Source organism: Artemia franciscana, chromosome 17 (genome assembly GCF_032884065.1).
Source record: "Artemia franciscana chromosome 17, ASM3288406v1, whole genome shotgun sequence".
Classification (NCBI taxonomy): Eukaryota; Metazoa; Arthropoda; class Branchiopoda; order Anostraca; family Artemiidae; genus Artemia; species Artemia franciscana.
Genome location: NC_088879.1, coordinates 9,741,726 through 9,766,184, shown reverse-complemented (window position 1 = coordinate 9,766,184; position 24,459 = coordinate 9,741,726). Strand labels below are relative to the sequence as shown.

Sequence of the window (24,459 nt, the reverse complement as noted above, 5' to 3'; positions counted from 1 at the left end):
TTGTGTTGCATATTAATATTTTTCTAGGGCAACTTATGGTAGATACGAACCTGGATTAGAACCGCTTCCTGAGTCTTATAGAATGAACGAGCCCTCTTTCTCTCAACCTTCCCGTCCGAAAGGCCGGATCCCTATTTCTAAGGCAACTTCCACATCATTGGCCTGGACGAAAGGTACTGGCTTTTTTTTTTTTTTTTTTTTTTTTTTTTTTTTTTTTTTTTTTTTTGTATTAGCGGCTTTGATTTTTGAAAGTGGTTGTGCTCGGATAAACATGAATGGGATTTAAGTCGAAATGACCTAAGTAACCAACTTCGATCACATCAACTTTCTATTTTTAGGTTTTAGCGTCTTAGCACTTGACTCCCCAGAGCTTCTGACTCCAAATTTGGTACATTGTTGTCTTAAAATAATAAAAATTAATTAGACTTGATTAATTATTTAATTAAATTAATTAAACACTAAAAATGATAAAATTAAACGTTTATCCTTCTTATAAGCTATTTGATATGTACTTATCCATGCGACATCTATTTACCAACTGCAAAATGTACTTCAAATAGGTTTAAAATAAGTTTGATTTAATTCAACCCCAGAGGAGCTTATTCATGTCAACTGTTAGCCCTAATTGGGCTATCTATCCGCTGGTAAGGCCATCCAGCAGCAGATTTAAGATTTTTCATGGGGGGGGGGTAATTTATGATGATTACGTTTTATTTTGTTCATAGGTACATATAAATATAAGTCAGAACTTCAGAAAAGTAAAAACTGCTGCCAGAAGAAGGGGGAAGGGAGGGGATAAAACAGAAAATAAAAATCTGCTACTAAAACCACCATTGTTAGCTTTGAGTAGTTTTAAAACCATTTAATTGTATTATTAGCGTTGATTTTTAGTTTTTCTTTAATTTTGTAGTAATGTGTTCTTCAGATTTTTAGTTTTTTAGCTTTTTATTATCAATATTGTTTTTAAGTTTTCTGAAGATACGAAATACTTAAAACGAGAATTAACCAGTGCTTAGAGCCAAATTTAAGAATTTACTTCGCCTAGCCACGATAAATATAATGTGTTAGAGGTAATTAATTGGTTAGAAAAAAATGAAACGAAAGAAGAAGAAAATTACTGTTTTCCTACTTTAGCAATTGAGATAAACAAGCACTTGAACAAGGTCTTGACGGTATTCACCTATCCAATTACCTAGGACTAAATAGTAAACCAAATCGAAATGCCCAAATCCATGCAGAGTTAGCATTAATAAATGTAAGCTATTGTAAACTTGCAAGCAAAAGCGCCTTAAATCTAATGAAATATTTCCAAATGATCACTTAACGTTAGGGCTCCTTGGAGGAATGCCAATAGGTTTTGACGCATCTTACCCGGCAAGATGGAGCGTCTACCATAAAGCACTTTCATGGCATCCCTTTGCGAGGTAAAACTGGTGCAATACATGTCTACTAGTTAATTATTCAAAAATTACAAACAAAATAAGATTAGCTGTATCCATGTTACAGTCCCACAATTCAATGAAACCTAAATACAAATCTAGAACACATGAAAAAATTTCTGGGCCGGAGGTGGGTTGTAAAACAAAGTGCTTTATTGGCTTCTGGAACCAATTATAAATTTAAAGTCCTTCGAGGTGGTCTTGAAACCCTATATGTATATAGAACAACCCCCAAAAGAAAGAGAAATTATATTAAAATATCCTTCAATATTTCTTGATAAATCTTTGTATATTTACCTAAAAGTTCGTTATACTGAAAACTAAAATTAAAAAAAATGCCAACCAATTTTTTTGGCAGAAAAACCTCTTAAGATGAATTTGTGGCTAAGCATTTGACATTTTTTTTTACAATCTATAATTACTGCAAATTCATGCAAATCTAAATAGTTGGAAATAAAAAGCTGAATAAATGATATTTGAATAAATGATATTTGAATGTATATTACTTTTGAGGAATGGGAATTTAATTACTTCAAAATTATAAAATTGAAATCGTCAATTTTATTATACCAAAAAAAAAAACTAATCTATTGTCATCCAAAATATTAATATTTAGATCCAAAAATGGCATAATGTTCTGTCCCATAACTAGTTTCCAGAATTCGCTCTTTTGCTAAATATTTTTAGAAATCCCCGTAAACTCCGCGCAATTAATTATCAAAAGATCATCCAGATATTTCTTTCCTTCAAATGTACCCTTGTCCATAAGGTTTATCTAAAAGTTACCCCCACATACACAAAGACACTTTTACAAGTCATGGAGCCTCTTGTATGGACTAATATTGCATCTTTTAATGTCTGGTCTGTCAACGAAATATCTACTTTATTTTATATATAAAAATTATATTAATTATATTATGTTAATTTATATTAAGTCAAAACTATACTTGTTACCACATACAAAGAATCAATAATTTTTCATAACGTGAGCATTGAAAAACTATCAAAACTTGGCTGTTTGGATTGGTTATATAAAAGTGGCTGATAAATAGTATAATTTCGATGTTGAGTAAGTTTATGTTTTGTCGTATTACATGAAAAGTTTTTCTTTTTTTGTCATCGGCTTTCAAGTATTTAAGTCAGCCAAGTCCAAATTAGTAGCTTCTTATGCAACCATTGTATTTACTTTAACTGCTCTTGGTTAAACGGAAAATCGTTACCCTGATTCTCGTTTGAAAAAAAAACCCTTAACGGAAAAAATTAAAAATAATGGCTTGTAATTTCGTATTTTTGCGTTTCGCCTCCCCCGCCCCACATACAAAAATCAATACCCCTTAGGTGATTGAACAAGGGGGGTTAGTGTGTTTGAACTCGTCCTCCCGTGAAATGTTTGTCTGACTCGTAAAAACGTAGCAAAAAGTGAATTTAAACAAAATTTGATGCGTTTCTTTGTATTCCCCCCCCCCCCCGCGCAAAAAAAATACTGGGTACGTTTTTGCCCTACACCCGCAAATTCACCCATCTGAGATTAGAGCCTGTCTCATCCATTAAGGTTCAGAGCCATTATCTGATGTAGCGGCAACTATTGTAAACTAGCTTTTACAAAAAAAAAGTCCAGAAAAAAGGTTAATAGCTCTCGAAATAAATAAATTTAAATCCTTTATTTTCAGTCGTATTTATATAAAACAGGGAAAAAACTTTTAACATTAATTAGCTATTAAGGTACAAATCCTTTTGTGTGTGTGATGGTTGCGTGATATTTCTACATTTGTTGTAAAGTATTTTCTTTATTTTATTATTTCATTGTTTTTTTGAACCAAAAAAATAAATCAGACAAATTAACTAGTTATATTTGACAATGCTTATCGTCCGTAAAAATTCAAACATTAGCAATCTTTGATTCCCAAAAGCAACTACACCTTGAGAGGAGAACCACGCCATATTAATCTCTATACTGCCTTATGTTTTTGTCTTATTTTTGGCTGATTTTTTGCTATTTTTTTTTATTTGATGCTCCGTTAGCACAGTAAACGGCATAATTGCATATCGAGGTCTTTTTCATCAAATAGTGAATACTCGATTTTTCGTATTTTTATTTTAAAATAAACTGGTTATTTAAGTTTCCGCAACTAATTCAAATGATCAGATTTCATTCCACTGTCCTTTGTACCTTAGGAGAAAACTTGGCAACGTTCTCCTCATTCTGTCTCAGGGGCGGATCCAGGATTTTTTTTAGCGGGGGTTGCAAAATATTCTACCCATAAACTTGCAAACAAAGAAAATGTCAGCAATTTAAAGGGAACCATTATACGCCGTAAGTAGGTTGTGGAAATAGTCGTAAATTTAATCTAAAATCTGCTGTGTGTTGACATTCTAATAAATCTGTTGAAATTAAAATGATGGAAAAATATTGATACAAAAAACAGTAAGTTTTAGAAACCCCAAATCCACCTCTACGTTAAGGGGGGGGGGGCAACCTGAATCCGCCGCTGTTCTGTCTTGTCACATTGAGACAGACACCTTGAGAGGAGAACTACGCCATATTAAGCTGTATGCTGCCTTATGTTCTTGTCTTATTTTTACTAATTTTTTGTTATTTTTTTTTTTTTTTTTCATGCTCCGTTAGCACCGTAAACGGCATAATTGCATATCGAAATCCTTTTCATCAAATACTGAATGCTCGATTTTTCCTAATTTTTTAAAATAAACTAGTTATTTAAGTTTACGTAACAAATTCAAATAATCAAATTTCATTCCACTTTTCTTTGCACTTTAGGGGAAAACTATGATATTTAATATGGCAACATGATATTATCCTGAAATCCGCCACTACGTTAGGGGGCTCCCCCCACGCCCCCACCTGGATCTGCCACTGTTCTGTCTGTCCCCATTTCTCTTCTGCTCCCTCTTTAGATTACAGATCCATATGCGTGAACAGTACATCCATTTTCCTTTAGGCTGGGATTTTCCTGAGTATATAAATGGTGAAACTGGAATGCTATTAGACAAGAGAATCTCTAAGTTATCAAAAGCCTATCTGTTTGGAAAGTTCAAATCTATTGCAATGAAACTTAGTGACCATGTTGCAAAAAAAGTGCAAGATGCTGATTATTATTGTGACGCTAAGCACCTCTCTATAGATTACCAGGTAACGTTTTCTCTTTGCTTATCTCTTTCTCTTATGCCGTCTAATTTTTTCATGTATTTCTAACGTTTTTTTTTATTTCTCTGCTTTCTTCTTTTTTGAATATTTTCTTTATTTCATAAATCTTACCAAATTTTTTGAAATGTCAGCCCCCCTCCCCCTTCCTTTTTTTTTAAATTAGCTAGTTTATTGAAATATTTTCACCTGTTTTGCATTGTTTACGCAATCTAAATTGTGTATAAGGGTTTTTCAATTGCTAGTTTTCTTTATAACAATGGTTTCTTTTTCTTTTAATATAAATTTTGTTTGTTCTTTCTCCCTGTATACTTTATTATTGCAGGAACGAACTTTGGGTAAAGATCTCTTATTCCTCAACTAAAATGTTGCCGTTTGAAATTCATAGATTACCTTTCAGCATCCTTTTTTATTTGAAAAACTACCTGTTATTAATCTAAAAATCAGGATTTTGAAACTTTTGTAATGCAGATACACCGGGGGTCCTAAACACTTATTCTGCCTTATATATATATATATATATATATATATATATATATATTCATATATATATATATATTCATTTATATATATATATATATACTAGCTGTTGGGGTGGCGCTTCGCGCCACCCCAACACCTAGTTGGTGGGGGCGCTTCGCGCCCCCCCCAAGCCCCCCCGCGCGCGTAAGTCGTTACGCGCCATTGTAGTTGTGTCCCTATGTCCCACCTGTGAATATAGATAGATATATATATATATATATATATATATATATATATATATATATATATATATATATATATATATATATATATATATATGGTTTTAACTACGTAAAACTTGCGAATATACAACATTCTTTGCTGTCCCATTGTCTTTGCATATAAATAGATTGTCAGGTTTACCGACTCTTGAACATGCAACATATAATGGTCCATGGGAAAACAATCTGTATTCAGATCTATACCTCATGATTCTAATGATTGCCCTTGAGCTTTGTTGATGGTGATTGCTAATCGACCATTCCCTGTCCCGGTGTCCCGGTCGTCATTTACATCCCCCTGTTTCCCCCGGTGTCCCCGTTGTAGTTGTGTCCCTGTGTCCCGGTCGTCATTTATATTCCCTGTGTCCCGGTCGTCATTTGTATCCCGGTGTCCCGGTCTGTATATACATTCGTTTTTTAGTTTTGTTTTCTCCTTTATTTTTTTCCTTTTTTTTTCTTTTTTAGCTTATTTAGATTTTTAGATTTTTTAGTTTTTTTATTAGTTTTTAGTTTTTTTTTCTTTTTAGTTTTTTTGTCCCGGTCGTCATTTATATCCCCCTGTTTCCCCCGGTGTCCCCGTTGTAGTTGTGTCCCTGTGTCCCGGTCGTCATTTATATTCCCTGTGTCCCGGTCGTCATTTGTATCCCGGTTTACCGGTCTGTATATACATTCGTTTTTTAGTTTTGTTTTTCTCCTTTATTTTTTTCCTTTTTTTTCTTTTTTAGTTTATTTAGATTTTTAGATTTTTTAGTTTTTTTATTAGTTTTTAGTTTTTTTTTTCTTTTTAGTTTTTTTGTAGTTTTTACCTTCTTTTTAGTTTTGTTAATTTTTTTTTTTACTTATGTCCTGGTCGTCATTTATACTCCCTTTGTCCCGGTGCTTTGTTGATTGCTAATCGAACATTCCTTTTGTCCTGGTCGCTTTCTCTTTGAGTGTCGTCATTTATTTTTTTCTTTTTTAGTTCTTTTAGTTTTTACCTTTTTTAGTTTTTTTTAGTTTTTTAGATGAAAATTTTTTTTAGTTTTTTCCTTTTTTTCTTTTTAGTTTTTTATTGGTTTTTACCTTTATGTTAGCTTATTTTTCAGTTTTTTCCTTTTTTTTTAGTTTTTTTTTCTTTTTTATTTTTTTTAGTTTTTTACCTTTTTTTAGTTTTTTTAGTTTTTTTAGTTTTTTTAGTTTTTTAGCTTTTTTACTTTTTTTATTAGTTTTTAGTTTTTTTGTAGTTTTTGCCTTTTTTTAGTTTTTTCAGTTTTTTTTTTAGTTTTTTATTAGTTTTTACCTTTATTTTAGCTTATTTTTCAGTTTTTTCCTTTTTTTTAGTTTTTTTTAGTTTTTTGTTTTTTTAGTTTTTTACCTTTTTTTAGTTTTTTTAGTTTTTTTAGTTTTTTAGCTTTTTTATTTTTTTTATTAGTTTTTAGTTTTTTTTGTAGTTTTTGCCTTTTTTTTAGTTTTTTTAGTTTTTTAGCTTTTTTATTAGTTTTTAGTTTTTTTTTTTAGTTTTTGCCTTTTTTTAGTTTTTTTAGTTTTTTAGCTTTTTTATTTTTTTTATTAGTTTTTAGTTTTTTTTGTAGTTTTTGCCTTTTTTTAGTTTTTTCAGTTTTGACGTCACCTGATCCAGTTTTTTTCAGGTGACGTCACCTGATCCACGATCCACAGACAACTTATTTTTATATATATAGATAGTTTTTTTTTTTTACTTATGTCCTGGTCGTCATTTATACTCCCTGTGTCCCGGTGCTTTGTTGATTGCTAATCGAACATTCCTTTTGTCCTGGTCGCTTTCTCTTTGAGTTTCGTCAATTATTTTTTCTTTTTTAGTTCTTTTAGTTTTTACCTTTTTTAGTTTTTTTTAGTTTTTTAGATGAAAATTTTTTTTAGTTTTTTCCTTTTTTTCTTTTTAGTTTTTTATTGGTTTTTACCTTTATTTTAGCTTATTTTTCAGTTTTTTCCTTTTTTTTAGTTTTTTTTTTATTTTTTATTTTTTTTAGTTTTTTACCTTTTTTTAGTTTTTTTAGTTTTTTTAGTTTTTTAGCTTTTTTACTTTTTTTTATTAGTTTTTAGTTTTTTTTTGTAGTTTTTGCCTTTTTTTAGTTTTTTCAGTTTTTTTTTTAGTTTTTTATTGGTTTTTACCTTTATTTTAGCTTATTTTTCAGTTTTTTCCTTTTTTTTTAGTTTTTTTTAGTTTTTAGTTTTTTTAGTTTTTACCTTTTTTTAGTTTTTTTAGTTTTTTTAGTTTTTTAGCTTTTTTATTTTTTTTATTAGTTTTTAGTTTTTTTTGTAGTTTTTGCCTTTTTTTAGTTTTTTTAGTTTTTTAGCTTTTTTATTAGTTTTTAGTTTTTTTTGTAGTTTTTGCCTTTTTTTAGTTTTTTTAGTTTTTTAGCTTTTTTATTTTTTTTATTAGTTTTTAGTTTTTTTTGTAGTTTTTGCCTTTTTTTAGTTTTTTCAGTTTTGACGTCACCTGATCCAGTTTTTTCAGGTGACGTCACCTGATCCATCCACAGACAGACAGACAACTTATTTTTATATATATAGATATATATATATATACTAGCTGTTGGGGTGGCGCTTCGCGCCACCCCAACACCTAGTTGGTGGGGGCGCTTCGCGCCCCCCCCAAGCCCCCCCGCGCGCGTAAGTCGTTACGCGCCATAATAGTTACGCGCCATTGTAGTTGTGTCCCTATGTCCCACCTGTGAATATAGATAGATATATATATATGGTTTTAACTACGTAAAACTTGCGAATATACAACATTCTTTGCTGTCCCATTGTCTTTGCATATAAATAGATTGTCAGGTTTACCGACTCTTGAACATGCAACATATAATGGTCCATGGGAAAACAATCTGTATTCAGATCTATACCTCATGATTCTAATGATTGCCCTTGAGCTTTGTTGATGGTGATTGCTAATCGACCATTCCCTGTCCCGGTGTCCCGGTCGTCATTTACATCCCCCTGTTTCCCCCGGTGTCCCCGTTGTAGTTGTGTCCCTATGTCCCGGTCGTCATTTATATTCCCTGTGTCCCGGTCGTCATTTGTATCCCGGTGTACCGGTCTGTATATACATTCGTTTTTTAGTTTATTTTTTCTCCTTTATTTTTTTCCTTTTTTTTTCTTTTTTAGCTTATTTAGATTTTTAGATTTTTTAGTTTTTTTATTAGTTTTTAGTTTTTTTTTCTTTTTAGTTTTTTTGTCCCGGTCGTCATTTATATCCCCCTGTTTCCCCCGGTGTCCCCGTTGTAGTTGTGTCCCTGTGTCCCGGTCGTCATTTATATTCCCTGTGTCCCGGTCGTCATTTGTATCCCGGTGTACCAGTCTGTATATACATTCGTTTTTTAGTTTTGTTTTTCTCCTTTATTTTTTTCCTTTTTTTTCTTTTTTAGTTTATTTAGATTTTTAGATTTTTTAGTTTTTTTATTAGTTTTTAGTTTTTTTTTCTTTTTAGTTTTTTTGTAGTTTTTACCTTCTTTTTAGTTTTGTTAATTTTTTTTTTTACTTGTGTCCTGGTCGTCATTTATACTCCCTGTGTCCCGGTGCTTTGTTGATTGCTAATCGAACATTCCTTTTGTCCTGGTCGCTTTCTCTTTGAGTGTCGTCATTTATTTTTTTCTTTTTTAGTTCTTTTAGTTTTTACCTTTTTTAGTTTTTTTAGTTTTTTACCTTTTTTTAGTTTTTTTAGTTTTTTTAGTTTTTTAGCTTTTTATTTTTTTTATTAGTTTTTAGTTTTTTTGTAGTTTTTGCCTTTTTTTTAGTTTTTTTAGTTTTTTAGCTTTTTTATTAGTTTTTAGTTTTTTTTGTAGTTTTTGCCTTTTTTTAGTTTTTTTAGTTTTTTAGCTTTTTTATTTTTTTTATTAGTTTTTAGTTTTTTTTGTAGTTTTTGCCTTTTTTTAGTTTTTTCAGTTTTGACGTCACCTGATCCAGTTTTTTCAGGTGACGTCACCTGATCCACGATCCACAGATCCACAGACAACTTATTTTTATATATATAGATAGTTTTTTTTTTTACTTATGTCCTGGTCGTCATTTATACTCCCTGTGTCCCGGTGCTTTGTTGATTGCTAATCGAACATACCTTTTGTCCTGGTCGCTTTCTCTTTGAGTGTCGTCATTTATTAGTTTTTTCCTTTTTTTTTTTAGTTTTTTATTGGTTTTTACCTTTATTTTAGCTTATTTTTCAGTTTTTTCCTTTTTTTTAGTTTTTTTTTATTTTTCATTTTTTTTAGTTTTTTACCTTTTTTTAGTTTTTTTAGTTTTTTTAGTTTTTTTAGTTTTTTAGCTTTTTTACTTTTTTTATTAGTTTTTAGTTTTTTTTTGTAGTTTTTGCCTTTTTTTAGTTTTTTCAGTTTTTTTTTAGTTTTTTATTGGTTTTTACCTTTATAGTTTTTTTTAGTTTTTTAGCTTTTTTATTTTTTTTATTAGTTTTTAGTTTTTTTTGTAGTTTTTGCCTTTTTTTAGTTTTTTCAGTTTTGACGTCACCTGATCCAGTTTTTTCAGGTGACGTCACCTGACACATCCATCCACACATCCATCCACACATCCACAGACAGACAACTTATTTTTATATATATAGATATATATATATATATATATATATATATATATATATATATATATATATATATATATATATATATATATATATATATATATACTAGCTGTTGGGGTGGCGCTTCGCGCCCCCCCCCCAAGCCCCCCCGCGCGCGTAAGTCGTTACGCGCCATATTAGTTACGCGCCATATTAGTTACGCGCCATTGTAGTTGTGTCCCTGTGTCCCACCTGTGAATATAGATAGATTTATATATGTGTTTCAAACTACGTAAAAATTGCGAATATACAACATTCTTGGCTTTCCCATTGTCTGTCCATATACAAAGCCGTATGTACTAATAATGACGTCATATGCAAACGCTCTTTTTACAAACAAACAAACATGCATACACACAACTCGTTTTTATATAGATAGATAGATAGATAGATACAATACAAATTAACTACGTAAAACTTGTGAATATACAACAGTCTTAGCTGTCCCATTGTCTGTGCGTATAAATAGATTGTCAGGTTTACCGACCCTCAAAGATGCAACATACAATTGTACATTGGTAAAGCAATCTGTATTAAGATCTATACCGTATTTTTCTAGTGATTGCCCTTGAGCTTTGTTGATGGTGGTTGCAAATGCTAATCGAATTGGGAATTGCAATCTTTTAAATTGAAAAAGCAGATCCGTTCGAATCATGGGAATGCGAGGAATAAGAACAGCCTCACCCTCATAAGGCCCTGTCAAGATTGTGGCATCTATTAGGTTTTCCATTGTTTTTTTTTTACGGCAAGTCGCGTGCCATTACAAAGCTTTGGTGGGTTGATATTTCTTAAAAGTATTATTGGTACGCCTATTTTTAGTTGTAGCAGGTGTGGTGGACACCCTGAAGGATCTATGGAATTTAAAAATTCAGATGGATAATTAACCGCTTCATTTGGTTCCGAAATACAAATTAACTGCGTAAAACTTGCGAATATACAACATTCTTCGCTGTCCAATTCTCGCTGCATATAAATAGATTGTCAGGTTTACCGACCCTCGAACATGCAACGTACAATTGTCCATGGGAAAAACAATCAGTATTAAGATCAATACCACATTTTTCTAATGATTGACCTTGAGCTTTGTTAATGGTGATTGCAAATGCTAATCGAATTGGGAATTGCAATCTTTTAAATTGAAAAGGCAGATCTGTTGGAATCATGGGAATGCGAGGAATAAGAACAGCCTCACCCTCAAAAGGCCCTGTCAGGATTGTGGCCTCTATTAGGTTTTCCATTGTTTTTTTTTACGGCAAGTCGAGTGCCATTGCAAAGCTTTGGTGGGTTTATATTTCTTAAAAGTATTATTGGTACGCCTATTTTTAGTTGTAGCACGTGTGGTGGAAACCCTGAAAGATCTATGGAATTTAAAAATTCAGATGGATAATTAACCGCTTCATTTGGTTCCAAAACTGTGTCGACTGACTTGTAAAGGACTGCCTGGTCTTGAATCTTGGTCAAAACAATATTGTTGATTTCGTGGACGTCTATATTTTTGGATGCGAGAATCGCTCTTTCACTTAGCCATTTATTATTTTTATAATTTTTTAGAATATTCGGAAATACTTTTTCAATCAATTCATTTTTGGACGTCACTAAATTACAGAAATCAGCAGGTAGTTGTATACGTCCTGAAATTGAGTCTACTGGGAGCTTTCCGTTTCCCATTGCCAGCAATTGATCTGAAAATGTTTGACCAGAGTCATCGTTTTGCAATCGGACACGCATATTTGTAGTTAATTTTAATGTTTTTACGTGTGCCCATAAATTAGAATTTTTCAGGCAAGCATTCATTTCGTCTGCAGGAGTTGATCTAGGTATTATAGGTAATGTTTGCCTGAAATCTCCCGCAAGCAATATTAAGGTGCTGCCAAAGGGTTTCGACTTCCCTCGCAAATCTTTCAAGCATTGATCCAGAGCCTCGAGCGATTTTTTGTGTGCCATTGTGCACTCATCCCAAATAATAAGTTTGCATTGCTGCAATACTTTACCCATCCCAGATGATTTGGAAATATTGCACGTGGGAGTTTCTGTAGAATGCAAGTTCAGAGGCAATTTCAAAGCGGAATGAGCAGTTCTTCCACCAGGCAGCAATGTTGCGGCTGTTCCGGACGACGCAATTGCCAACGCTATATCATTTTTAGATCGAATTGATGCCAGAATCAGTTTTATCACAAACGTTTTACCAGTACCTCCTGGCGCATCCAAAAAGAAAATTTCTCCAACGTTGTTATCGACACAATGCATTATCGTATCATAAATGTCTTTTTGTTCCGACGTTAACTTGGAAATGTTATTTTGTACATACGACAATAGATCACTCGTACTGTAACTTTGTTCACGATCCAATTCTACCCATGTCGAAACAGCAGCGATACGGTTAGGTGAAGGCATTCCCAAATCCTGAAGAGGTTTGTTTGCCATACTTATGCACAAATCTTCTATAACAACTAAAGTGTAGTTATAAATTTCTGATGTAAAATCAAAAGTCATGTCTGACGTCTCTAACTGTTTTCGATGAAGTATATCTTCGGACATTTTGACTTATATTTTTCCCATAACTCTGTAGGAGCTGATGGAGAGCAAGTTGTTGAAATGATGCCAAACAATGCACGAATTTGACTTGGGGTTGACGTTTCGCACGCGTCATTGATGCAGTTATCCCAGTGTTGGTCATTCTCCAATAAATTCAGAGCTTGGCATGCACTACAACACATTCCCATTGTTTCACCATTGAATTTCAAGACCTTGCAATAGGGACAAATTTTAGACATTGTCCCGATTTGAACACATCTACTCAAGCTATAGTCATCGACTGGGTTGTACCTGAATGCCAGGCGATAACTTTCAGATTGCTCTGATTCCTCGGCACGCTTTCTTTTCTTACTTTCTCTATCAGCAGCAAGCCTGATTTCTTGCTGTTCTTGTAATTCCTCGGCACGCTTTCTTTTCTTACTTTCTCTATCAGCAGCAAGCCTGATTTCTTGCTGTTCTTGTGATTCCTCGGCACGCTTTCTTTTCTTACTTTCTCTATCAGCAGCAAGCCTGATTTCTTGCTGTTCTTGTAATTCCTCGGCACGCCTTCTTTTTTCACATTCTCTTTTAGCAGCAAGTCTGCTTCTGCGTTGCTCTGGTAGTTCCTCGGCATGCTTTCTGTTCTTTCTTTCTCTATCAGCCTCAAGCCTGTTTCCCTGCTGGTCTTTTGATTCCTCGGCACGCCTTCTTTTTTCACTTTCTCTTTTAGCAGCAAGTCTGCTTTCGCGTTGCTCTGGTAGTTCCTCGGCACGCTTTCTTTTCTGACTTTCTCTATCAGCAGCAAGTTTTTTGGCATAGACTCTTTGAGCATCTTCATCAGTCATTGTAAACTTAAACATTAATAGATTTCTACGCGAACATATGTCTTATATAACTTGAATGACGTCACCTTCAAAGCAAAAATGACGGCAACTAATTTCATGACGTCAGCCGAAACATGACGTCACCTGATCCACAGATCCACAGACAGACAGACAACTTATTTTTATATATATAGATATATATATATATATATATATAATAGACATAATAAACATATTATGTAACCTTCTTCTTGACGTTCCTGGAAATAATCTCTTTATAGACATTTGTTTGCTGACTTCCCTAAAAACAGCGTTTGAAAAAGTTTTTCCCGCTATGAACATAGTACTGTTATAGTAGCAGCTAAGTACGTGTCGTGAAAGCACATTCGCTTTTTATATACGTAAAGTACCGTTATAGTAGGAATTAAGAATGTATCATAAAAGCCCATTCTCTCGTTATGTACGTTAATCTGTAAATAATGTAATCTACTTTTCAACACAGTCCCAAGCAAATTTTATACACTTGTCCCATCATTGTTCTAATTTGTATCTGCCTCTGGCTTAAAACTCTATATGGAGAATCTTGAAGTCGCTTTTGTACCTGATTTTAATTCCTTCATTGGAAGAAATTAAGTAAAAATATTTCCTCCAAAGAGTATGAGTGATATATAAGACTAGAAACTGGTGCCATTGTTGACAAAAAACAATAGCAATGCCGTCTACTGTCTGGCGAATCTTGGCATTTTTTCAAGCCTTCGTTTTTCTGTCCGAAACTGAGATCACACGCTTATTACTACCCAAATTGTACGCTAATTAAATTTTTTTATCTTGTTATTGCACGGAAGAGAATGTTAAGTCTTGCCAAATGCTAGATTGTGTTGGTAGTTTTTTTTAAGGCGATAATAGTGCCAGTTCCCACTCTGATAAGTTACCCATACTCTGGTTTTCTGCGTAGAGTCTGGGCAGTTGGTGATAAAATAGCAGTTAAGGCCGTTAAGCGTCAGTTAAGTCTATGTTGTAAAAAGTTGTTTTCTTTGATATTTTGTATTAGTCAGTTTCATGTGTGTTGACTTCCCTTGAGTGTTTGCGAAAGTTTAGCTGAAAAGGTATATTAATAACTTCTTTATCATTAGTCCCGAAATTTTTTTTTTAAATAAACGTATTTGCAGGAAAATAAGACTGTTAGGTATTTATTTTATTGCATTAACTTATGTTCGATAGATTCAAGGTGAAGGGTGAGGAATTCGTTTGCTTTTTCATTGACGTATTTAGTCGGGTGAAACTTGGTAAAGACCTTTATGAAAGGATCAAAAGTGTAATTTGAGTGAATAGTTCTGGTTTTTCATAATTAATTGTAATTAATTATTTAAACCTTCTATGCATACATATTATGGTAAGAGGAGTTTGAACAAAGAAAAAGGAAAATTAAATTAAAATTTTTAATTGGATGCACGCATGTGTCAACAAAAGTGTGTACAATTGAACTTTATGCCTCGAGACATTTCACATCAGGAAAAAATTCTTAAGGTCATGCGGTACCTTAAAATCATTTTGCGAGACTCAGATTCTACTGACCGTCTCAAAGGCAAGGGGTCAGTTAGTGAATCCTCCCTGAGGACTAGCTATCATTTGGAGCTTCCGAGAATTTGTGGGTTGATTGACTAAAACGTAGGGAAATTGACGTCCTTTATATTGGCGAGTTTGTCAATCAAAGTGGGTGGCACCTCAGGGAACTTCCATAGCGACCAAATTACTTAAATGATACTTAAATTACTTAAATGATAATTCCTTTGAACTGGTTTTTAGCGTTTTTCGAGAGTCCTTAGCAATTTTTGGGACTGTCCTTTCTTGAACTTAAAAAAGTTTTGTGCCGTTTATTCGAAAAACACGAAATTTTCCGCAGTAATAACTCGATTGGCTCAAAGGCTCTCTTAGTATCAGACTAGTGATCGTACAACACCATGATCGCTACTAAAATCATAAATATCAATGACTAAAAACATCAATACAACAATGCTAATAAATAAAATAGATAAATAAAGTAAAATAAAGAAGTATATAGAATTATATGAACAGTAACAACTGAACGAACTTATGCGTATGTAGCTAGGTGGATAAATTGTTTATTAGTTCTTGAAAACACAGAGGAAGTGTAGAAGTGTGGAAAGGTTTTGAGGTAGAATTGCTATATCGTCTTGATTACGTGCAAAAAGTTGCATCTGGCATTTTCATGCTTCTGAGGTAATTGCCTAAAACCGTTTGCTGGGCTGCGTTGTGGTTTTAGGGGAATCACTTTCGCTTGGTGTAGAAATTTTTGGGACGCAAAATTTCGAATAAATGATGTAACGGTTATAATCATTTTGTAATTCTTAGAAAATTTATTTTTTATTAAAATAAAGTAGAGGGCACAGTTAACAAATGCAAATTATTAATAAATTGCCAATTAATAAATACAATAAATCGAGAACTAACAAAATTAGAATAATTAATAATAATTAAATAATTTAAATAATAAATTGAAAGTAATTTTTTTAGTATAAACATTTTGTTAATTGGCTTGAAAATGTTGCGGAAGACGGAGGGGGGGGCTAATCAAGATTTTGCCCCGGGCGCAAGAGAGGCCAGAACCGCCACTGCATTGAATGCTGATGATCAAGGAGTTTTTACCTTGAATTCAAAATTCAGATTTTTGAATTCAGAAAATGTCAAATACGTGATATAGCTGTGACAAAGACGATCTAGCCCCGTAGGTGCGTTTACGCCCATATGCCTTTAGCCCGCATAGGCGTAAAAGTAACTAAAAGGATAAAGGGTAAAGATTCTCCTGAACCATTGCTAGTGCATAGAGCGTCGAATCGACGTTTCAGTTGCTGGAACTTTTAAAGACGATCTAGCCCGTAGGTGCATTTACGCCCCATATGCCTTTAGCCCGCATAGGCGTAAAAGTAACTATAAGGATAAAGGGTAAAAATCCTCCTGGGCCATTACTAGTGCATAGGGCGTCAAATCGACATTTCAGCCGCTGGAACTTTTTTACGGGGACTTTTAATAAGTTTATCGCCCTACCTTGATGTGACGGGGATCGAACCCCGGACCCCGTTCTACCATTCAGAGCAGTGGTTCTCAACCGGGGTCCACATAGACCCTAGGGGTCCATGTAATATTTCTGGGGTCCAAAGGCAAAGCACAACAAATTGGGGGTCCACAATGATATTTTGCGGGTCCATGAAGAAAACCAACTCAGAACGCTCTTTATTTTTAAGAATTCGATTTCTACTGTAATTTACATCATTTTGAATTGGTTTAGTGACCTACTCCAAATGAATATACCAATTTGGGTTTCAATTCCTTTTGAAGTTAATGTTGCCGAAATGGAATTATCTTTGCAAGAGCGCCTCATCAAATTACAAAGTGATGAAATAATGCGTGCAAAATTCAAAGATGGAAAGTGCAATATATGGAAAACAAATGATGTTGCTTCAAAGTAGCCTTTGCTCTGGGATAAAGCGCAGTTCTACGTTATTGCTTTTCCTACATCTTATCTTGTTGGGATTTAGCTGTGTTTCTCAAATTTTATCAAAAGCTTGCAATAGACTTGACATTGTGAAAAGGGGTGATCTTTGACTATCATTAACATCAATAGAACCAAATATAAAGAAACTTGTCGAAAAGTATCAACCACAGGGATCTCATTGAATAAACATGCCTTTTCCTTTTTTTTAATCACACACTTAATTTCAACTGCTTTTTTTTATCCAGTTTACATAAATAATGTTGGAGTGAATTAAACAGCATGAGGAGCTCTACTCTCCTTGAGCTTCAGCTGCTTGCCAATTGAAGAAACTTGTAATATTGTAGTTATTACCACAATAATAGTAATAATGATAATAACTATTATTATAGAATATTTTATTTGTATTATGTTAGTTTTCATTTAAAGATAAAGCTTTTTATTTTATAAATTTTATAAATTGTATAATTTTTAAATCATATATTTTATAAAATTCTATAAATCATTTTATACATTGTATGCTATTTGTTTGATAATTAAACCTTAAAGTTGATATTAGTGAAGAATAAAAAATTGTTTTTATGTCCAATAGCTATGAAGGGGTCCGCCAAGATAAAAAGAATGGAAAAGGGGTCCATGGGGGGAAAAGGTTGAGAACCACTGATTCAGAGTATGAATCCTCCGTGCTACAACAATGTTAAAAATGTTAATTTATATGTGAAAAAATATAAATAAATGAAAAGACTTTTTCTAATTTGATTTGAGGCCTCTGTTTTTCGGGACTACTGATAGAGTGTTCGTTATTAATATTTCTTTTTAGCATCTTTTTCAGAAGTTTTACATAAAACTGAAAAGAGCATGTTTTACAAGTTGTTGAAATAAATTGTCAGAACTGAGGACATCTACTGAGGTCTTAAGACTACAAGTATTCTAAGTAAGTATACTTGTGATTTGTGTGATATTGGGGCAAATTGTCGAAAACACTTATAAATAGAATAATTGTACGGATGATCAGTGTCGTAATTTTGTCAAAATCCTGGGGTGGGTGGCTAAGTTGGAGCCAATTTCTCTATATTAAGTGAAAACTGAAAATGAGCCATAGAGGCAAAGATATGCGAAAGAAAACAGACCTGTTTCTGTGAATGCTCGAATTATGCAGGCTCATCTTAGTTTTAAAAAGAAAATGTAAAAACTAAATTTCAGGTCGGGGGGGACTGGGGTCGGGAGGTACAGTTGAACCCCCTTCCCCCGCTGCCACAGAGCAAATTATGCCCTGATAAAGATCTCTTTCGGATTTTTTTTTTATAAATTGAATATAACGGGGCTATAGTCATTAGGAAGAAAAGGACAAAGAAAAACAATCAAGTATTTTGCCTGCATTAAAACAAGACTTGTTCAGTGTTGCTAAGGGGAAATAGTTTTGACCATTTCAATTTAAAAGAGAAGGATTTTAGAATTAAAAATAATGAAAAAATCGAATCACTTTATGCCATAACTACTCCTTGTAAAGATAAAAGTAGATTGAAATGGTGAAGAGTAAATAAAATACATGGATATAAAATATAACAAAGATAATAATACATATGTAATATAAATATTATACAACATAAATAAATTGTATACCGCAGCACCAAGCCACCTGAGGCTAAAACAGCTACCCATGCTCCTCCATCCCAATCTGTTCGAAGCCTGCCTCTTTCCAGCCTCCCTGGAAGTTCCCATTTTCCTTAAATCTTTTTTAATGATATCCTCCTACTCCAACCGCGGACGACCTGCTCTCTGCCGAAAAGGATAATCTTCGATAATATGTCATTCTTTATCCGCAGATCTTCCCCTAGCCATCTCAACTTTCCTCTCATTATAGCCCTAGAAAGCGGGATTGAACCACACTTTTCATACAACCTACTGTTTGAAATACAGCCAGTCCGCCCAGAACCCAGAACAATCCATATGCAATTTCTCTGGAAAACATTTAGCAAAGCTTCATCCGATGCTTTCAGAGATGCTTAGGATGTCCAAAGAGAGCCGCCAGTCTGTGTTCAGGTTTGCCACAGCTTACACCTCTTCAGCCTCTGATTATTACAATAACCATAATTTAAATAATACCGTGCCTTATCTTAGACCTGTAGGTCCTCTTGTGCCTCCAGAGACGCTTAGGGCGTCCGGAAAGAGCCGCCAGTGTGTGTTCAGGATTGCCACAGATTACACCTCTTCATCCTCTGATTATTACAATACCCAGCAATAACCATGATTTAAATAATACCATGCCTTATCTTAGACCCATTCGGACGCTTAGGGCGTCCGAAGAGAGCCGCCAGTCTGTGTTCAGGTTTGCCACAGCTTACACCTCTTCAGCCTCTGATTATTACAATACCCGGCAATAACCATGATTTAAATAATACCGTGCCTTATCTTAGACCCGTAGGTCCTCTTGTGCCTCCAGAGACGCTTAGGGCGTCCGAAGAAAGCCGCCAGTCTGTGTTCAGGTTTGCCACAGCTTACACCTCTTCAGCCTCTGATTATTACAATACCCAGCATAACTGTGGTTTGAATAATACTGTGCTTTATCTTAGACCCGTAGGTTCTCTTGTGCCTCCAGAGGCGCTTAGGGCGTCCAAAAAGAGCCGCCGGTCTGTCTTCAGGTTTGTCGCAGTTCACTCATCTTTCCACTCGGATTGTAGGGTACTTGAAGATTTTGGACTTCCTTCGTATAGCTGCGTTTGAAAGGATTCTTCGACCTGCTCCTTTGCCTGGGTGTGACAGGCTGCCATTGGAGGACAGTTTTGGGGAGATGAGTTTCACGTATTTGGATGGAATGTACTAGGTACCTCCATTTGTAGTAACTGTTGGCTCAGATATAAAATTTTCTGAGTCGTAACAGAGGATGAGAGCACAACACCTAGACGCTATATAAATAGAAAACAGATCTTACTTACTGGTCATAACTCATATTTTAATTAAAGTTTAAAGTGAATGCAAGTTCAGAGACAAAATAGATACCCAATATTTATCTCCATAGTGTATTTTGAAATTTTAAATTTTTGAAAAATCACGAAAATTAGATTGCTAACTGCACTGAAATAGGTCACTCATTTTAACGCAATGGAAATTGTATCAGCCTACTCCAACGTGTATCAGCCTACGTTTGTTATCTTTAAAACAAAACGAAAAATCAAATTATCTAAACACACAAGATCTTTGTGCCAAGAATTTACGTCCGTTATAAACTCTTTTGGCCAAAATCGTAATACCTTTACGGTACAACCACGTTAATATCACCTGCAAGCAAAGTAATGTAAAAATGGTAATAATTTCAGTATTATATATATATATATAATTTCTATGTATAAATAAGTCCATAACGAGAAGCAATTATTTTTGCTGGAATAAAAATCATGTTAGTAAATCGAACTAATTTGCAATCAACTCAAAGTGAAATTATCTCATTATTCTATCAATGAAGCGGTGATAAACTGTAATTGGTCTTGTGTTTAAACATTATAAATTAATGTCTCCTACACAAGAGCAGTCGGGAAATGGCTCCTCCCTCTTAATGTCTGGATATAGCCCTTGGTTGTATGTAAAGAGACAGAGAATATTTATTTACAAAATTTATAATAAACAAAAAATTATTGCTACCTACCCTAAAAAGCAAGGCTTGTTCGTGGGGGAGGTAGAGAAAAAAAATTCTTAAAATAAAAAGAACACTTGGGCCACCGGCACCAATAATGTCACCTCATTTTTTGTTCTTTTTGATATCCAATTTACGTAATTCAAATTGTCTCTTCTCGAACACTGAGGTCTCTTTTTCTCATATACATAAACAATTAGGAAATTGAGGTCTTGAAATCTAAACGGGTTGTTGTACCTTGGACCTCAAAAACGTCTTTGGTTTTACCCTGTTTTGTTGGCTCTATTGTAAAAAATAAACTGTATAACGTAAAACTTTTCGAGTTACCAAGTTTTCTTTCGTTATTCGTTATTTCGTTATTTTTTTTACGTCCAAAAAATTTTTTGGACGTAAAATAGAAAACAACTTCTTTTTTATAATTTAAATCAGGATCACCCCCTTCCCTACGTACATATCTGGATGAAAACAACCAATTACTGATTTCGTTCTTTGTCAAGCCTGCTCCTCCAATTATGTGGGAAAATTCCTGGCAGATTAATCATGGGGAAAATTTAATTTGTACTTGCAGTTTGAAAAAAGAAAAATATGACTTTGCAATGAAGGATTTTATACTTATTTTAAGCTTAATCTTCTAAGCTGGGGGTTCCCAGCCAATTTTTGGCCATACCTCATCTAGACATTCCTAAAATCCTGATGCCCCCTTGTAATATTTAAATTTTGATATAGTATATTCACCTGAAGGAAGTTTAAAAGGCTGTTAAATTGGTGTCGTTTTTAGGGCCGTCTTCTAGGCACACTTATACTAACGAAAAATATTGTCTAAATACAATATAATTTATTTTCTTTTTTTGCACTTTAAATACATTTGCATGTGATGTCAATTAAGATTCAAATGAACGTCAATTCAAATGAGTTTTTTCTTTAATTAATAGTCTGAAGAATAGTCAGCCGAAGGGTGCACGTCCTGCCCATGACCCACCAAAATATTGTCAAGACCCACCAGTGAGGCCTTTACCCCACGTTGGGAGTCTCGTTTCTAAACTTAAGTAAGACACGAGAAAGTATTTTTTTGGGAATTATTTACTCTCGTCCCCTCTAAAGGGCACTGCCTTTGGGCGAATTTTGCTGTAGAAAACTTAAACGTTCTGAATTTGATGTAACTGTGAAGAATTTTGCAAATAACATGAATTAGCACAGTAACATTGAATTTGACAGAAGTGAGTTTGACAGAAAATACTAAATCAGTATTCGATTGACTTGGCAACTAAGTGTGGTTTCGTTCCCAACAATAATAATAAAAAGTAATAAGAAGTAATAATAATACGAATAGTAATAAGAAGTAATAATAATAACAACAATAAAATAATAAGATATTGTGTTCTCGTGATTGTTCGCTAGAAAAGGCCTTGTTCTTTGATGAAGTATTATCTTGGCATATGTTAATTCAAAGAACTTGCAGTTTGTGCGAAATTTTTCTCGTTCCCTAACCTTGAATTCCGAAAGTGAATCTCACTTGGATATACCAAGAATAAAAGCTGAAAAGTGCTTTTTGAGAGTATTTTTGGCTTCAAGTGTTCTAAAAATTAAAATGTGGCATTTTGTCCTGCTATCCGGAAAATTATGCTCTTTAACTTTTTATTAATTGCTAAATTATAACTTTTTATGACTAAAAATGAAAGCTTGGAATAGTCAGTACGTAATTTATTATTATTCAAGGACTCGTTTTTACGTCTTAATGCTTTCCTTTTAGTCTTTAAAATTATAATTAATTTTGGGTAGAAGGAAAAAAGTCTATTTTTACTTTTTGAGGCATTTGAAGATAAAAAAAAATTCAAGGGTTTTTTTTTTTATTTAATTTCATCATCTTGTTATGTTTTAAGTCGGTATTTGACCTTTGATCTAAAAAGTAGAAATTAATTAAATTTGTTTCAAAACGTCTTGTTTTACATTTTCTTATTATTATTGTTATTATTACTAGTCTTGAATTTAAACGGTATCAGGAATCAAATAGAAAGAAAAATACTGCCAGAAACAAAAGTACTATTAGACCTTTTTCTTCTTTTTTTTCATGGATGGCAAGATAGGTTTCAAAATATTTTAAGATTACAAAAATAGGCAGAATGACAGTGATTGAATCTCGTTTCTATGGTTGTAATTCAAAACATTTTTGCTATTTTCTAGAACGTCCAGGACGTTCTGGACAACGTCCAGGACGTTCTGGACAATCTGGACAAGGCTTCTGTCAAAAAAGATCTTAAAATCTGAATTCATTAAGCTTATGACCAGATCAATTTAGCTTTTGGTATATCTTATGATCGATTTTCGCACTTTATATCTCGTATTGACGATTCTGGCGTCTAACGCTTCATAACATGATCACGCCAACCTCTCCTTCAGAACAACTTTAGTCCCATCATCAGTTATAAACGGGTATTTGATCTTTAATTTGAAAAATGAAGTTGAATAAAATTATTCAGTGAATATCTTATTCATTAATAATATTCGGTATTATTAATTTAATCTAATATTATAAACACATTAATAATTGTTATTATTTATATTAAAATATTTATAATTATTTATAATAATAGTTAAAATAATAATTAGTTTAATAACATCTGTATAATTGTCATTAGTTTCAGATTTGTCCCTTCATCGAGCCAGAAATGTAGTATTACTCTGTCTTATTCTTAGGACGGTCTTAACTTACTTAGAAATAGAAATTTTTTCTTATATTCTTACTGTTCTTAACCGCTCCAAACATATTTTGAAATATAAAAAAAAAGATCTGTAGAAAGAGGACTGTAGGAATTCAACAAATCAAAAAATTGCAAAGAAAAACAATTTTGAAGAGTACCTAGAATAAAATGAAAAAAATAGTATTGGGATTTTTTTTGCAGTTCTCTAGAATGCCAAGGTTATTTTAGAGATAATAATGTTATATAAATGAAGAAAGAATGAGAATATTTTAATGTTGTTTCTAGGATTTTAGGATCTTAAGTGTTTTTTTTTTGTCATTTTTTAAAATATAAAGGCCGAAAGGCTGAAGTGAGGTTTTGCGAAATCGGATCTTAAAATTTAGATTCATGGAACCTATGAACGAATCTATTCAGCTTTGGTCAGACTTATTATCTTGCTCTTTTGCTCTCTGTTCTCTTATTTTGCTGTCTTGCTTTTTTATTTTGCTTTTTTGCTCTTTTATTTTGCTCTTTGGTGAATTAACAAAAGTAATATAAGAAAATCTTTTAGAATAAAATGATAAATAACACTGTGGTATTATTATTCTAATCGTTTTTTCGTAAATCTCTTGAATTGTTTTTCAAATTCAGATATGTAATTAGTTTAGAAATGTGGAAAGAGCGCGAATATTTGAGTTGCTGTTCTAGGGTTTTAATGCAAAATATGTTTGCCATTTTCTAGAACGCCAAAGTCAATCTGGAGAAGGCTTTTGCAAAGTTGGGTCTTGGAACTTGGATTCATAAGCCAGAAGAACAGAACCTCTTTAAACTGGGTGAAAAAGGTCCATTGCCGTCAGAGAGTAACGGAAAATCTGAGTAACTAATTATCTATAATCTTGTACTCTTTCTAATTTTTGAAAATTAATAAATTACAGCTTGTCTATTTCTTAACATTTGTATTATACTAATATTGTTAGCAAAGACAGGGGTGTCAATTGAGGGAACGGGGAGAAAATTAGCCATGACTTGATGCCCACTTAATTGGACTATCTGTCTTGGCTTTTCCTACAATTAGCCAAGACTTGACTTGTCCACAATTGTGACAAAAATATGTCACATTCCATTTTTAATTCAAAATCAACAGCCCTTTCTTCCCCTAGATTTTCAAAAATGCCTTTTTTAGTACTTTCATTGGAAAATTCGGGAAAGTAATGAAATTGTCTCCCTTCACGACATTTTACTGAATTGCCGCCTCTAAGCAAATGTGACATATTTTTGCCTCCACAAATCCAAACTGTAATTAATATTGGCGATGGTCTTTTAGAAGATGTAAAAAAAGATGAAAGCGTTTTACTGCGTAATGTACATCGA

The 24,459-nt window shown here is 33.2% G+C and overlaps 1 protein-coding gene across 3 annotated transcripts in view; it reads left to right on the top strand.

Annotated features, from left to right (window-relative positions):
* LOC136037805 (double-stranded RNA-specific editase 1-like) overlaps positions 1–24,039 on the top strand; it is an 86,353-nt gene extending 62,314 nt beyond the window's left edge. Inside the window, exons 10-13 of one of the 3 annotated variants that reach the window (XR_010620041.1) lie at positions 28–173; positions 4,397–4,587; positions 17,612–17,713; positions 23,831–24,039. Coding sequence is in view for 1 of the 3 variants with exons in the window: in XM_065720638.1 (XP_065576710.1) it covers positions 28–173; positions 4,397–4,587; positions 23,831–23,968 (475 nt within the window). In the remaining 2 variants the exon portion in view is untranslated. Of the gene's footprint in view, positions 1–27; positions 174–4,396; positions 4,588–17,599; positions 17,714–23,830 lie in introns of all 3 variants that reach the window. The other 2 variants (XR_010620040.1, XM_065720638.1) reach the window with 2 other exon arrangements.
* Positions 24,040–24,459: the final 420 nt, after the last annotated feature.